The sequence below is a fragment of the Danio rerio genome, chromosome 15, assembly GCF_049306965.1.
Source record: "Danio rerio strain Tuebingen ecotype United States chromosome 15, GRCz12tu, whole genome shotgun sequence".
In the NCBI taxonomy this organism is placed as follows: Eukaryota; Metazoa; Chordata; class Actinopteri; order Cypriniformes; family Danionidae; genus Danio; species Danio rerio.
Window position 1 is genome coordinate 3,150,664 of NC_133190.1, and position 16,837 is coordinate 3,167,500.

Here is a 16,837-nt window from a genome sequence, read left to right on the forward strand (position 1 = left end):
AGGTAAGGGGGAGGGCTAAGGTGTAGAATTGGGAATGGGCCTTGATCTCCAATAGTCTAAGGACGCACTCCCATTATGCCTAGTTCAGACTGCGTGATTTTATCCCCGATTTTGGCTCGCCGACAGGTTTTGAGAAATCGCCGACAAATGCCTGAAATCACAGGCAAATCGCTGCTCGTGCATGTGAGTGACAATCACGCAGTATGAACGATCAAAGACGCGATCTGAGAGAATCGCCGATGAGTCGCCGATGCCTGTGAGGTATTTGGCGTGCTGAATATCTGGAGCTGTCAGCGATTCAAATCATGCCGTGTGAATTGAGTTTTGACTGAAAATAACATCAGCGATCGCCTACAGCCAATGAGAGAGCAGCATTCACTTGTGTGTGCATGTTTGTATACCTGCTGCAGGCCAGCGGGAGGCTGGGGGAGAAGTTAAAAGCGCCCTTTTACGGTTTATTTGGACCCACGAAATGGAGGAAAAACTAGTGGAGGTTTGACAGGACTCAGGAGCAACCGTGTCTGTGAGGAGAAATGGCTAATTCCCTTTAAACCCAGGTGAGCAAACATGTACATGTTCTACCCCATTAAAGGCTTCTTTCTCATTATGTAGTTAATAACAAAAGATATTCTACATGTTTTTGGCTGTGAGACGTAGTTTGGACGAAGTTGTCGGCGATTCTCCCTATAGGAAAGTCATGCAATTTGAATGTCCATGTCGACGAACCATCTTGCAGTGTAAACAAAGCAGCGACGAAACGCTAGCCCAGATAGTCAAGCAGTGTGAAAACATCTGTGACACGACTACTTTGAAAATCCTGCAGTCTGAACTCGGCATTAGGCACACTTGAACGTGTCAAAGTGCAATTGTCGCCCATCCCCTCGGCCTGCACTCACATTGCATGTTTTACCTACCAGACCTGAGCGCGCTTAAGCCTGGTTTATACTACTGCGTCAAGTGACCGGCGTAACTCACGGCGCATGCAACGCGCGTAGCTGTGCATTAATACTTCTGCGCGCTGTCGCTGTTGGTCTGCATTAACACTTCCAAAACACTAGTTGGCAGTGAGGTGTAAATGTGTGTCTGTGTCGAGTTTCTTCGCTGCTGTTTTCCTGAACACTTCCTGGAAGTAAAAGTGGCTCAAACTCGTTCATTTTAAGGCAGGAACCGGCAGACGTGCAACAACTTTAACTATGAGGTAAACACAAAACAAAACTTTCCATCCGGAGCTCCTTCACGGGACTCCACACTTGTAAACAATCGCTTCATCGGGCTCATGCCGCTCACGCGGCATTCGGTCCCGCCCAGACTCGTCAGCACTACCAAGCCAACCAATCACAGCACTTGCGTTATGTATCTTTGCGGCGTGTAGTTACATTTTTTGAGAGGTGCATGTCAGCGATGCCAATGGCCAAGGCGTAGGGCAATGCATCAATGCGTAGGCTGCGCCGTAGCATACGCGTGCACTTGACGCAGAAGTATAAATCAGCCTTTACATCATCGATGATGTGACTGTTCAGTTTTTTTTTATTTATTTATTTTTTTAGTTCATTTGTTTACAGGGTCAATGCACGTTAATAAACATTACTGTAAAATGTGCCAGAATTACCCAAGAATAGCTATCTTTCATTTGTAGACCCCTTACAGAATGTTAAAAAGTCACACAGTTTAACAAAAGAGAAGAGCTCTCGCTCAGCAAGAGATTGCTTAAGTTATAACGTTTTGTATTATTTTTAGTCGTTTGGGATGCAGTGACACGCAGTCAAACACTTTGCTAAAGAGATTCAGCACTTTTAATGCTCTTAAATTATCATAAAAGTCCTCGTGCGGCAGGAGGTTTCCTGAAGGTGCAGCGAGGAGTTTGCATCTGTAATAAACTACGATAGTTTGCGTTCATTAAATGGTAAGCATGATTAATAAAGGCGAGGCTGTGGCGCAGTAGGTAGTGCTGTCGCCTCACAATAAGAAGGTCGCTGGGTCGAACCTCGGCTCAGTTGGCGTTTCTGTGTGGAGTTTGCATGTTCTTCCAGCCTTTGCGTCGGTTTCCTCCGGGTGCTCCGGTTTCCACCACAGTCCAAAGACATGCGGTACAGGTGAATTGAGTAGGCTAAATTGTCCGTACTGTATGAGTGTGTGTGTGAATATGTGTGGGATATTTCCCAGAGATGGGTTGCGGCTGGAAGGGCATCCGCTGCGTAAAAAACTTGATGGATAAGTTGGCGGTTCATTCCGCTGTGGCGACCCCGGATTAATAAAGGGGCTAAGCCGACAAGAAAATGAATGAATGAATGATTAATAAACACATGTGAAGTAGTCCCTTAAAAGTGACGTTGCATCTTCAGTTTCGGGCTCAGGCGCGCTTTGCACTCACACTACAAGTGTACCGCGCTCTGGCACACCTCTTCCAACTGGGTCAGGGCCGGCCAACTGAACCGTGCCTAAGCCCAATTCAGAGCTCTCGCATTTCTCAAACAAATCGGGAAATGTCGCTGGGCACGGTTCGGATAGCATAGTGCGAGTGCACCCTTAGACAAAAATCTGCGAGGTACAACCTCAACTATTGAGTGAGTACGGTATGTCAGCATCAAAGCTGGACTGCCATCCACAATTTGTATTTCATGACACACAGTATATCTGAACCAAAGGTGAACGAGGGAGAAACAGCATTGTGGGGAGTCAATATGTGGAAGCAACATCATTCTATTGATCAAACGCCTTTTACATGACGAGGCTGACAAGAGTGAGAACTCTGCTCTACAACACTGAATGGGAGACGGTTACTTGAGATGACTTTGTCAGCTCTACAAAGAATTGTCCATTTTCTCTCTTATTAGGTGATAAGTGAGACACCCACAGGAGATAGAAAGAGAGAGAGGAGGAGAGAGAGACAGAAACTCATTGCTATGGAAACGTTGCTTAGTTCACAGATGAGCACAGGGAGGAGTAGTGTGTGGTAGTGGGGGGGGGGACAAAGGGAAAGATTAATGTTTGGTTCAGCCATTTTATGGTTTCAGAGGGCACGGCTCGATGAACGGCCGTAACTCAGGCACTGCGTGGTATCACAGCCACGACACATGAATCCACCCCCAGATCTGGCCTTAAGCCCAGCTGCGCGTCCTCTGTCCACCTCGTCATGTCAGGACAGCATTAAGCAAAGCAGGGGAGTTTGGGGGGGGCTATTCACTTTCGTATTACCCGACTGACTCACTCGATAAGGAACAAAAATGCCTCATTATCCAAATCATGGTCGGGGTTATTTCTTTGTGTGCTAAAAGGCCATTTAATAAATGAGGTGCAATTTACACTACTGCACAAGTTGTGCTATGGTTAAGCCTGCCGTCCATCCTGCTCCAGTACCATTGACCCACCAAAAGGCTTATACTTTAAATCAAGATCAAGCGAGTTTTTGCCCTTATGCTCTAAAATGGAGAATTTTGTAAATGCTGGAAACCCCATTTTAGACACGCTGGTGTCCTGTTTCAACGTAGACGGATGTGCAGCCCTCCACAATAATAATAATAATAATAATAATGATAATAATAATAGGGCGAGGCTGTGGCGCAGTAGGTATTGCTGTCGCCTCACAGCAAGAAGGTCGCTGGTTCGAACCTCGGCTCAGTTGGCGTTTCTGTGTGGAGTTTGCATGTTCTCCCTGCCTTCGCGTGGGTTTCCTCCGGGTGCTCCGGTTTCCCCCACAGTCCAAAAGACATGTGGTAGAGGTGAATTGGGTAGGCTAAATTGTCCGTACTGTATGAGTGTGTGTGTGTGTGGATGTTTCCCAGAGATGGGTTGCGGCTGGAAGGGCATCCACTGTGTAAAAACTTGCTGGATAAGTTGGCGGTTCATTCTGCTGTGGCGTACCCGGCCAGGATACAGGCTAACCTCCAGTACAAAATAAACCTGATTTAACTTCCACAAACCGGGATTGAAGCGTCTTCTTTTATAATTGTTCTGACACGCGGCTGTGCTGATGAAGTAAAGCTGAAGTAAATCGCTGTAATTAATTACACACGTGCACTGATTTAAAACACTTTAAACATGTGAAACTTACTCTTAATCACATTTGATGATGATTGCTGATCCTAGCGAACAGAACAGTGCTTTTATTCCCGGTTGCTTTGCGTATGTCTGCCTGGTCTTGTTGACATATACACGTGACTACCGGAACATTTTAATGCGCGCAGCTGTCAATCAATTCGGTGGGCGGGGGGATCGCACTATTACGTAAAGTTGCGGTCGATCTGAAAACCGCTCTAATTGATCCACCGTTTTTAAGTTGTTAAATTGAAAAAAAAAAGGACTGGGTGTGTTTATATCACCCCAATATGATGGTCTATACACTATATATACACATATGTCTGTGCAAATAGCTTGAAAAGTAGATTTTTCACCATAGGTGCCCTTTAAATTACAAAATTGTATTAAAACCCTGCTAAAAAATCCAGCTTAAACCAGCCTAGGCTGGTTGGCTGGTTTTAGCTGGTCAACCAGGCTGGTTTTAGAGGGGTTTTGGCCACTTCCAGGCTGGTTTCCAGCCATTTCCAGCCTGGTCTTAGCTGGTCAAGCTGGAAAATGACCAGCTAAATCCAGCTAAAACCAGCTTGACCAGCCTGGTTTAAGCTGGACATAGCTGGTTTTGGCTGGGCTCCCAGCTTGCTAGGCTGGTCAAGCTGGTTTTAGCTGGTCATCTCCCAGCCTAACCAGCTAAGACCAGGCTGGAAATGGCTGGAAACCAGCCTGGAAGTGGCCAAAACCCCTCTAAAACCAGCCTGGTCGACCAGCTAAAACCAGCCTAGGCTGGTTTAAGCTGGATTTTTTTTAGCAGGGAAGTAGTATATAAATATATTCATACATTAATACAAGAATTGCTGCTGTAAAGAAAATATAAAACTGTGTATGAAAAGCACCGTCAATGCACCGAGATATCGAATTGAACCGAATCGATGGCATGATAATCGTAACCGAACGGACCTGTGAGACCAGTCTAGGTTCACACCTCTATAAACGATTATGTAAAAAAATATGCAAAGAGGCCCTGGGTGTCAGTGAGAAAGACTTTCAGGATCAGTTCCAGCAACTCTTTGCTTTTCTCCAGAATAAAGATTCATAAATTGAGTTCTCTCTGAGGATAGCTCAAAGTTTTCCCCTTATATAGACAACCCGTTGCAGATTAAATTGCAAATATAACTGACACAAGCATAAATACTGACATTGGAGTGTAGAGGAGTATATATGGTCAAACACAGCTAACCATTTTGTCAGCTTCGTGTGATCTTGACTCTCTTTTGCTTTGCCGGTTTATCTACAAATTCATTCTCCTCCACAGCAAGTACAACGCTACCGAGTAGGAATGTAGGAGATCAAAAGGAAAGTGGAATCAAAAACATATCAATGTTTCTGGTCGATTTAGTGCCATTTATACCAGGGGCTTTTTCGCCACAACTAACAGCCTTCATTTCTTATCCAGAATAGACGTCCCGCAGAGCGGCCCCTTCCACTCTGCTTAGAGCCTTTGCTCTTAAGGCAAGCCTGACTGCTGCTTCAAAAAAAAAATAAAGCCTCATGCCCATAAAACCAAAGTGTTTGAAGACCACATAAAAACCTGAAACAACCTGAGGCAGAGGGAGGAAAAGCAAATAAATGAAAGCGTAAAAGGCCAGACGTCAGGGCTTACAGACGGCTGTTAGGAGAAAGGGAGGGGTCCTCCAAATCTTTACAATGAAGAGAACAGCTGGGCACCTGGGCTATTAGAGAGTATTGATGAACAACGCTCTGATTCATCTCATCCTGGTTTGAAGCACAGACAAACAGGCCTGCAGGGAGTATAGTGAAGAAGAACGATGTGTCGAATTGAGTCGTATCATGAAGTGGAAAAGTGGCAACACTTGAGATTAGTGCTGGGCGACGAGGCCAAAAATACGAATATCTCAATTTTTCCCAAAGTTCGACCAATTCATGATTTCGACTATTTAATTTACAATTTATTATTATAAACTTTATTTATGGCCACAGCTATATCACCCTGCAGCCCAAGACCGGTTACTTACTGAAGCTAAGCAGGGCTGAGCCCGGTCAGTACCTGGATGGGAGACCACATGGGAAAACTAGGTTGCTGTTGGAAGTGGTGTTAGAGAGGCCAGCAGGGGGAGCTCAACCTGCGGTCTGCGTGAGTCCTAATCCCCCAGTTAAAAGTGAAGGGGACACTACACTGTCAGTGCTTGGTTTGGGACTTGAGTTGCACATCGATAGATTTGCTCTTCCAGCAGTGAAATTTAAACCACACTGAACTGAACTGAACCAAACTAAACTTCAACTCTGTAAACTAGTTTCAATTTACAAGAACTTCCATGTTAAGCTGCTTTGACAAAATCTACATCGTAAAAGCGCTACAGAAATAAAGATGAACTGAATACTGTAAATAATTGCGCACATATTCCAATTTGCTTTCGTGAAAGAGCAGAAGCAGCGTTGCCAGGAGGATGCTGCACTGATATTTAAATGCACAAGATTGACGTGGCACAAAGCAAGAGAGAAGGGAGGAACCCGGTTGCGGAGTGCAAGTCCAGTGGGAAAGGTCAGGTCAGAGGCGTAAGTCATCATGGCACATTGTCACTACTGTTTTTGCCAAGATGCGTCACTCGGCTTGCCTCACCGAGACTCGAGGCTCCTTCAGGTCTGCTGAAAACTCCTGCCGTCAGTTTGTATTCTCACACATGCTGCTTAGCCATGCTCTCTTACACAAGCACCTCTTCCCTGACACATGGATCGGCTAGCACCAGGAGTCAGTTAGTTACACTCACCTTACCAGGAGCACTCCATGATGCAAACATCAAACGCACACCTGGAGAGGGACCATGCTTGGGATTAGTTGTAGGCGTAAGAGGCCACATATGAGGAGAAATGCCGAGGGCACAAACAAACAGGCTTCTGCGGTAATTAACACTGAGCTAGTCTTGGCTTTTCACACCAGTAAAGAAGGGCTAGGTGATATGACTGAAATGTTATTTCACGATATTAGTCATCTCCTACACTGTTACCAAAATAGTAAATAGTCTAAAATTAAATAGTCAAATATGATGTGCTGTCATTATGGCAAATATAAAAGTAGTAAGCTATTAGAAATCAGTTATTAAAACTATTATGTTTAGAAATGTGTCTTCTTTCCGTAAAAAAAGGGGGGGAAAGAGGCGGGGGGGGGGGGGGGGGGGGGGTAATAATTCAGAAAGGCTAATAATTTTAACCTTAATTGTACTACCATTTCTGTAAATTCAATTAATTAATAGGTACAGCACCTTGCAATCTTCTTCCTCCCTCCACTTGTCTGTTCCCCCTGCTCGACTATCGTCCATGAGCAATAGAGCACTCAGCAGCTCTGCTCCCCGGCTTTGGAACTACCATCAGAAAGATTAGCCCCTTTCACACAGTGATACCGGTAAATATCTGGAAAATTTCCGGAACGACTTTAACGGTACTTCCAAAAAAGCGCTTGTCACACAGACAATGACGTTACGGAATTTTTCCGGAAAAGAGCATTCACACATCCATTCCAAAATACCGGTTAATTCTGACATCATTCACCACAAATGAGCTTTAAACAGCTGCGCTTGTATTTGTAAACATTTGACTACATTACAAACTCTGTGGATGATCAATATTGTGAACAACTTCGATGAAAACATACGGAGGATCACTTTCGCATGTCGAGATGTTCATAATATGTGCGTGTGCAGGCGCTCACAGGCTGTTTCACAGGCACACGCAAAGCTTGAAGGTAAACAAACAACGGCTTATCATAAGCATCTCATCGATGATTATTTACACAGTTGACATTAAAAAGAACATATAAACGTGATCTCACTAATTTCTAGCCGCTAAATGAATCTGGAAAAATATTCAAAGGCTTTTATTCTCATAAACCGCGCGGACGTAAACGCGTCTGATTGGTTAAAGCGTTCTAGACGTGCACGCGCTCTTTCCGGCAATCTTCCTTCTGCATTCACACAGCGCAGCATTCCGGCAAATTACCGGTAATGTTACAACTTCTCTTTCCGGAAAATAGCCAGAACGAATTTACCGGTATTTTCAAAAAGGACCTGTTCACACATACAACCTTTCCGGAAAATTGCCGGTAATTTTCCGGAAAGGTCTGTATGTGTGAAAGGGGCAAATGACTCCCTTACATTACCCAAAAAAAGACTCAAAACTAGGTGTGTCAAAATTAATAGTTTCTTAGGTGCACCGCGATGCAGACGCGGACAATTCGTTATCGGTTCAGTAATAATCATAACCGGTTATTATGTACTGACGTCATTTATCTCCTATGCTCTCTGTCGCGAGGGAGGTGAGCGCGAGTATTTACAACACTCAGCCAACTCAGGGCCGGCCCGTGGCATAGGCACCATAGGCAAATGCTAAGGTCGCTGTATATCCAGGGGGGCGCCAGAAATTAACGCGGTTCAGTTGGTTTTGTTTTCAATATTCCTGACACACATTCAGTTACAGACGGCAATAACTCAAAAACCTCTGACCCTAAAAATATCTAAAGCGTGTTTCCTACAAAAACACAAAGCTGGTTATGTTTCACAGCTGTCTTTCTTTTTTTTTCGCTCGACATTACGAGAACTGCTCCGTTTAAGTCCTCGCAATATGTTTTGCCAGGAGAGCTCGCGCTGAGAGGAGCTCTCAGTAAGGGACCGTCGGAAAAGTGCTTATTTTTTTCGTTTTTCTGCTCCGCTCAGCACGAGCTCTTCCTGTTGCGAGGGTTTAAGTGTGTGTGTGTGTTTGTTTGTTGCTGTATATGTTTGTGTATGGGCCCTATCATACACCCGGCGCAGTGTGGCACAAGGCGCTGCGCAGTAGTCTTTTGGTAGTTTCAGCTTGCCGCAAGAGTGGTTTTGAGGCGTTGCGCTACGCTGTTTAAATAGCAAATGCATTAGCGCTCATTTGTGCGTCCATAGGCGTTCTGGTCTAAAAAGGAAGGCGTTCTGAGGCGGACCGCTGGCGCGTTGCTATTTTGAGAATCTATAATAGATTTTTCATTAGGCCAATACTAACCGGTTTCAACTCCGGCGCAGAGTTGCGCCTCGCTTACACACTGCTTAATACACACAAGATGTAGAGCAATAGGCAAATATCTTTACATATGAAAAAATGTAAATATTAAGGATACATATAGGATATAATAAGAATAGAAATAGGATGTAAATATAAAGGATTAAAATATTACAAAACATATTATTTTCTAGCCTACATGAATATGAAAAATCACTGCTTTTATGTCTTCTTCATCTCGGGAGGCTTTTTCAGTTCATTCATAATAATTTGCTTTTGTATAATGTTATTATTATTAGCAGTATTATTTATTATATCCATATTTATATTTGTTTTATTAAAAACAAGCTTAGATTTGCCCACCTGTCAGGTTTTAGACCATATGGAGCACAGCATGTGTTTTAGGATATAACTCAGGTTTTTGAGCACATTTTGTTATTATTATTCATTTATTCGTTTGCTGGAAATTAGAACTGAATTTAGAAATAATTTTGAAACGAATATTTGCGCCTAACAAACAAAAGTATTTATTTATAGGCTAATTGATGTCTGTGCGTAAAGGTTTCCCTATCCAAGAGCGAAAGTGAAAGTAGATCCATTATCTCTCATTCTCACGCAGTAGATGCTCTGTTTAACTGTTTTCAGTTAAAAAACTGTCAACTGTGAACTGTTTCCTTGTGAAATGCTCATTTTTTCCACTTAGACTTACTTTGCGTCCTGTAAATAGCGAATGCGCTCTTGGCGCGACACAGCTGGCTCTTAAAGGGAATGGGAGATGAGACTCTAATTGGTTTATTCTCAAAACACACCTATAACTCATTAAGAAAATAAACACAACCCATTTAGAACATGCGCCGCAGCCCGTCCTTAAATTAGCAAAAAAGCGTCCTGACACGCCCTGAAAGCGTTTGCGCCCTGCGTTTTGCGCTCTGCGCATGGACCGTCAAAATAGAGCCCAAAGTGTTTGAATGAGAGACAGTGTGGTGCTGTGTGTCTGTGTGTTTATACAGAAAGCTTGTTATGGCCTCCCCCCTAAAATATAACACTGTATATGGAAAGCATCGTCAATGCACCGAGATATCGAATTGAACCGAATCGAAGGTATGATAATCGTAACCGAACCGAACCGTGAGACCAGTATAAATTCACACCTCTACTCAAAACCCAGGGATATAAGATGGTTTTGAATATTTAATTATATCTGCACTAATGTTGTGTATACTTTTATATTATTTCTCTTTTTCCTGTTTTATTGCTCTTGTTTTATTGCACGGTGTCCTTGAGTTGCCAGAAAGGCGCCTTTACATAAAATGTATTATTATTATATTTTATCCACAGCATATGTAGATCATAACAGAAAACATTTAGCTGATACCTTACAACATAACTTTGCACTCAACAACTTAACATCCCTAACTTTCCACTGACCCAACAGGCATGCAGATTATGTGCTCTGCATAGGCCACTTGTATGAATGAGTTTTCTTGCCAACGCACCGCTGCAACCTGTGGTTTGAAGAATGAGATGAGCAGAAGGTGATAAAAAAAATGAAAGGGGATAAAAAGGGGTCATAGGAACGGAAGAATGGAGCAGGGGACGGTGTGTATGCATTTTCTGCCTGTTTAAGTGCTCAGTGGACCGTAGAGGCGAATGGGAAGGGCTTGTCAGGTGATCGCCACAGGGAGTTGAAAAGTCAACAGCACATTAACAACAACACGGTCTTGCTGAGCCCGGATACACTCCCACTACACACAGTGTGTAAAACCTCTTTAACTTGTATTAACTTATCTTACAAGATTTCCTTGAACATGAGCTTAAAGCTTAGCGTTGGCAAGAAGTCTAAATTTACTCTTCTTATTTTTATATGTGATTGTAGCAGAAACAATGCATCAATGAATCAAACACAATAACCTTCCTCATTCCTGGAACACGAAATGTCATTAGAGTGGAGCCATTGCTTTTCTTTTTTTAGGCAGGGCTATCAGTGCTTTAGAATAGAGCTATCAGTCCTGTGAGGTGGGGCTATCACTCCTTTGGGGCGGGGCTATCACTCCTTTGGGGCGGGGCTATCAGACCCTTAGGGCAGGCTATCATCCTTTAAGGAAGAGCTTTCAGTTGTTTGGGGTGGGGCTATCAGTCCTTTAGGTTGGAGCTATCAGTTCTTTAGGGCGAAGCAATCAGTCCTTTAGGGTGGAGCTATCAGTCCTTTAGGGAGGGGCTATGTTTTTTAAGGCAGAGCTATAAGTTCTTTGGGGTGGGGCTATCAGTACTTTAGGATGGAGCTATCAGTTCTTTAGGGTGGAGCAATCAGTCCTTTATGGCGGGGCTATCAGGCCTTTAGAATAGAGTTATCAGTCCTGTGAGGTGGGGCTATCACTCCTTTGGGGCGGGGCTATCAGACCCTTAGGGCAGGCTATCATCCTTTAAGGCAGGGCTTTCAGTCCTTTAGGGCCGGGCTATCAGTCCTTTAGGGCAGAACTTTCAGTCCTTTAGGGTGGAGCTATCAGTCCTTTAGGGAGGGGCTATGATTTTTAAGGCAGAGCTATAAGTCCTTTAGGGTGGAGCAATCAGTTCTTTAAGGCAAAGCCAATTGGTCCATTAGGACAGGGGCTTTCAGTCTGTTAGGGAGGGCTTATGAGTCCTTTAGGGAGGGGCTATCAGTCCTTTAGGGCGGAGCTATAAGTCCTTTAGGGAGGGGTTGTCCGTTTTTTAGGGCAGGGCTATCAGTCTTATGGTAGGGTATCAGTCCTTTGGGACAGGGCTATCAGTACTTTATGGAGGGCCCATCAGTAGGGCCAGACGGAATCTGCGAACGTTTTTTGCTATTTCTGCGGAGAATTTTGGTAAAAATCTGTGGATTTCTGCGGAATTATTTTGGGAGTATCCAGCCGGGGTATCATAACTAAAACCTTAATATATTAAATAAAAAGTAATAAATTACTTAATAAAAACTGAATAAATTCAGATTTACACATTTACTCAAGCAAATAAACAGAATTAATAATGGGCTAAAAATCTGCAGAATTCTGCGGAAAATCTCCGGAAAATCTGCGGAATTCTGCTCGCGTAGATTCCATGTGGGCCTACCCATCAGTCCTTTAAGGTGGGGCCTTCAGTTATTTAGGGCAAAGCTATCAGTCCTTTGGGACAGTGCTACCAGTTCTTTAGGGCTCCGCTATATGTCTTTCAGGGTGGAGTATCAGTCTGTTGGCGCAGGGCTATCAATCAGTTTATCTCTCCCTTGCCTCATCATCGAGTCTCTGAAAAGATTCTGGGTGTGGAAAGTGATTCCGGTGAACAGTAATCCTCCACAACTAAATGCAAAGTAGAATACAAATATTCCAACAATCCAAAAAGCTCCCAAAAGAGGAAATCATGTACCACCCTACATTTTTTCTTATTTCACAAACATCCGTTTCTAATCAGACGTACATCACGTTAATGAAAAAGGACAACTTTAACCTGTAGTCTGAAATGGTGTTTAACACTTATCTGTGTGCACTAGGGTTGTAACGGTATAAATTTTTAAGGTATGATAATCGTCTAAAACGATTCCACGGTTTGGCGGTATACGGTATGTTACAAATGTTACAAAATAATAGAACAGTGAAGCAAATTTGACTTTTTCCAAATAATATATTTTCAGTTACTATAAACAACACCACTTACAATGAACAAATAAAAAAATAAGAAAATAATAAATGTGTCAAAGTCCAAATAAAGTCCAAATAAACATGGTGCAAATCCTCAGTAAAAAAATAGATATAAATATTTACTATACTATAAATAGTTACATAACGAAACTAGATTCCATGTGCCAGCATGGATATGGTTGTCTGTGGATATGGATTTGGATATGGTTGTCTGCAATGCAGACAAACAGCTGCACCTTCATTTGCGTCTTTTGAAAACAGCAAGAGCAGCAGTTCGTCTTTGCTGTGTCACTGTTTTGTCATGTTTCTGTGCTGCTGTGCATGCAAAAGTACTTAGTATGAGAATTATTTCATGCAAAACTTTTTTTTTTTTTGGCGTTTTATTTATCTCTCATTCCGTGTTGTTCAAAAAGCTCATTGTTGGTCCACAAACAAAAGCGAAACCTATGCTTATTGGTTGTGATATAGCGAGTTTGAACCAATCTGGGCATGGAGGAGGGACAATGCATCAATGTATCATGTCTGGTTTGTCCGGAGACACAGTGACGAGCGTTTCTTTGTCAAATCAGCGTTGTCAAATTTTGATGACGTAACCGCACTGATTCCGGAGCCTCTGAAAGTCCGGGAATGTTATGTGATACAGCACTGGAAAGCTGAGATTCTCTTCTTTATGCCAATCTTTGAATTGTATGAATCGGATCAGCGGATCAACAGTTATTAAACATTTAAGAGCAATACTTATTTTCAGCCGCGGGCGGCTGTCTCGGTCTTTAAAGGTTAAAACCGTTGATATGCAATTGTTCATGGTATGATAATCGTGCACGTTCAAATCGTGGTAGACCGTCATACCGGTATATTGTTACAACCCTAGTGTGCACTATAATTTTCCATGCCACAAGTGTGTATAAGAGTGCAATTACTCATCACAATTTATGGTTATTACCAATGAGATAGAATAAGAGCCCACTTCCCCCTATAAAACAAAACGGTGAAAATGCATCATAGTTCATCCTTGGGAAGTCACGGTCAGTAAAGTTCAATGAGCCTGATGTTTGAGAGAGTGACAGAAATGCCACCCAAACACGTCATGGCCACTGACATTCGCCATGACAGCCCCACGGGCAGCGAGGGATGGACAGCTCCTCTCCGTGGCCTTTCCTCCCACTATCACACGTCTCCATGCCGGGTCAGGGTCAATGACGCAACCACAGCCCAGAGCCACAAGAGCACACGCTACACCTTGGGAAGTACGCCACTTGTCATATACCATGACGGAATAGTACAAACAAAAAATTTGGGGGTGGGGATGGGGGGGTTAAGGTTTTGAAAAAAGCTGACCTGCACTAATGCAAAATAAAAAACGGCAGCTAGAGCTTCACTCTGAAAATGTAGTGATTAAGACTCAATTAAACTTTATTTATAACTTCTGCAGCGAGCAACACCACTGATGCAGCGCAGACGGATCCACAATGCAGTTCGGCAACACCTGACGTCACCCATTCCAAGTCAATGGGAAGCGTTAAAGCTCACACACAGAAACACAAACACACAGAGACAAACATAAACACAAACACACACACGCATAAGTGAACACAAATCCGCGATAGTGGTCTGTGCTACCTGTTGTGGTCCGTCTCCGTTGACGATGTTGGCCGGGTGTGGAGGCGGCGGCGGCGAGCTGAGCATCGGGATGTCCTGACTGAGCAACTGGCCGGACTCCAGCGGGGAGGACGAGTGTTCAGCCATGACTCCGTCATCCACACTACAGGAGAGACACTGCCTGCTCCTGAAAACACAGAACACTCCGTCACACCAAGTTGTTCACAAGAAGTTATGGTATATTAAGACATGTGCACGCCAAGACGTTTTTTGCAAGTATTTTCACGTTGGCACACTGTCTTGACTAGTGCGGTTGAATGACCTTTGTGCTGGGAGCACTGTACCAATGTGGCGGCGCTGTTGACGCATGCTCAGGGTCCGTATGCGATATCTAGTGTATATATCTATGATTTACTTCACGTTAGGGCTGTGCAATTAATCGAAAATCCGATTTCGATTATGGCTTCTAACGAATATGAAAAGCCATTAATTGAGATAAACGATTATCGCATCATATACCAAAAGCGCGAAACACCGCGTGCTTATGTGTGTGTGCAACACACGCAAAAGCACGCGGTCAGCATTCGGTTTCATTCGCACACTGAGACGAGCAGAGGAGCGCAGACATCTAAAGTAATCTTAACATGAGCGCTTTAATGGTCAAATAGGTGTCAAAATGCGGTGTTTAGTGATTATTCATATTAACCCTCATTTGCGTAATAAACAAACGAGTTGAGAATCAAAAGACGCGTGAAAGAGAAACCATTAAAGTGACAGTGCGAAATGCTGCCGCCTGTTTTATCATTAATCAAACAACGAGAAAATTCCTCACTGCTCCTGACTGAAGGATTTTTGAGCTAAAGTGTTTTTCTTAGGGTGAAGATGCTTAGATCTCAGTTTGTTTTATATTTTTATTCTATTGTATTTGATTCTCTTTCCTTTGAAGGGTGGAAAATAACTGTATATATATACAGTTGAAGTCAGAATATTAGCCCTTCTGAATATTAGCAACACTTTTCCTCCAATTTCTGTTTAATGGAAAGAAGATTTTTTTTACTTATTTCTGAACATAATAGTTTTGATATCTCATGTCTAATTACTGATTTGTTTTATCTTTGCTATGATGACAGTACATAACATTTTACTAGATGTTTTTCAAAATACAAGCATTCAGATTAAAGTGCAATTCAAAGGCTTAATTAGAGTAATTAGGGAAGTCATTGTATAACAGTAGTTTCTTCTGCAGACAATCAAAACATATATTGCTTAAGGGGGCTGTTGTAAAAAAATAAATGAGTGAAAAGAAGAGAGAACCCAGTCCAGGAGACTCGAAACAAGCAGAATTCCTTTATTGAGACGTGTTGGTTAATCTGCAGTCATACAGCGTCTTTAAGATGTCCATGTGTCTGCAAGAGCCTACTAGAGGTCCGCAGTCTGCAAGTTCTTTCACAAGTCTCTCACAGGTCTGAATTGAGACAAAGATTTCATGTCTATATTGTGTTCTTAGGAGGAGGGGATTTGGCTAAACAAAGCATGCAAATTAAGAGTTGGAGTCAGCATGGCATAGGTGTTAAAAAACGGCCCAGCTACTGACCACACAAGTTAATCAACATAGGGTTTCTGTAGCATAAAAGCAACACCCGAAGACAAAGACAGAGTCGTTTAAAGCATTTGCATCACTGGCTTAGGGTGTAGTCAGAAAGATAAAGGTTAAATGTCCCTCCTAGCTGGGATGTTAATGAAATTATATAATTAAAAACCAAAGAATATAACTTTTCAGTTATACGTAGATTATTGTTCATTTGGAATTAGTTGATAGAAATTTATATTTCCACAGGGCTAATAATATTGACCTTAAAATGGGTTTCAAAATATTTAAACCTGCTTTTATTCTAGCTAAAATAAAACAAATAAGACTTTCTCCAGAAGAAAAAACAATATTAGAGGAAATACTGTTTTAAATTCCTTGCTCTGTTTAACATATTTTGGGAAATAGTTATTTAAAAAAACAAAATTCTCAGGAGCGCTAATAATTTTGACTTCAACTGATAATCGTTTAGAATAATCAAGATTACAATTATGACCAAAATAATCGTGATCATGATTTTTTTCCAAAATCGAGCAGCCCTACTTCACGTCAAGCTATCTTTACATTGTTTTGAACAGGTTGCTGAGCAATATAAACGTAGTCCTAAAACTCAACAACTTAAAGAAAAAAAGAAGAAAAAAAAAGTATTTCCATCAACTTCGTCCCCAGTCAGCCAGTTCAGATAAACAGTATATTGTCTTGTCAGGGTCAGTCGTGGTTTCGAGTGCGTCAAATGCATGAATCTAACTTTATTCACTTTTTATTTGTGGTTATTTTAGAATTGTGCGTAAGAGAGAGTGAAAAAGTAGCCTATTTTAAGCTCAATTCATTGTATTCAGGGTCAGTTTGACCTGTCTGGGTGGCACGCGGAAGGAATAAAAATATGCCATTTGTTCACTGCCACGTCCACACACACACAACGAATAAACTCATAGTATGGCGTTCA

The 16,837-nt window shown here is 42.5% G+C and overlaps 1 protein-coding gene and 2 long non-coding RNA genes across 6 annotated transcripts in view; 2 read left to right on the forward strand and 1 right to left on the reverse strand.

The window, feature by feature from the left end:
* The window catches only part of fndc3a (fibronectin type III domain containing 3A), a 143,376-nt gene that overhangs the window by 105,835 nt on the left and 20,704 nt on the right, over nucleotides 1-16,837 (reverse strand). For 2 of the 4 annotated variants that reach the window (XM_073924233.1, XM_073924230.1), the window contains exon 2: nucleotides 14,325-14,490. In XM_073924233.1, coding sequence (XP_073780334.1) covers nucleotides 14,325-14,450 — 126 coding nt within the window. In that variant the 5' untranslated portion in view covers nucleotides 14,451-14,490. Of the gene's footprint in view, nucleotides 1-14,324; nucleotides 14,674-16,837 lie in introns of all 4 variants that reach the window. The other 2 variants (XM_073924234.1, XM_073924231.1) reach the window with 1 other exon arrangement.
* The window catches only part of LOC141377988 (uncharacterized), a 31,628-nt gene that overhangs the window by 7,478 nt on the left and 7,313 nt on the right, over nucleotides 1-16,837 (forward strand). The gene's annotated exons all lie outside the window — the stretch shown is intronic.
* Nucleotides 1,546-14,490, forward strand: LOC141377997 (uncharacterized). Its single transcript, XR_012391235.1, has 2 exons — nucleotides 1,546-3,755; nucleotides 12,764-14,490. It is a non-coding gene; the product is annotated as an uncharacterized lncRNA (long non-coding RNA).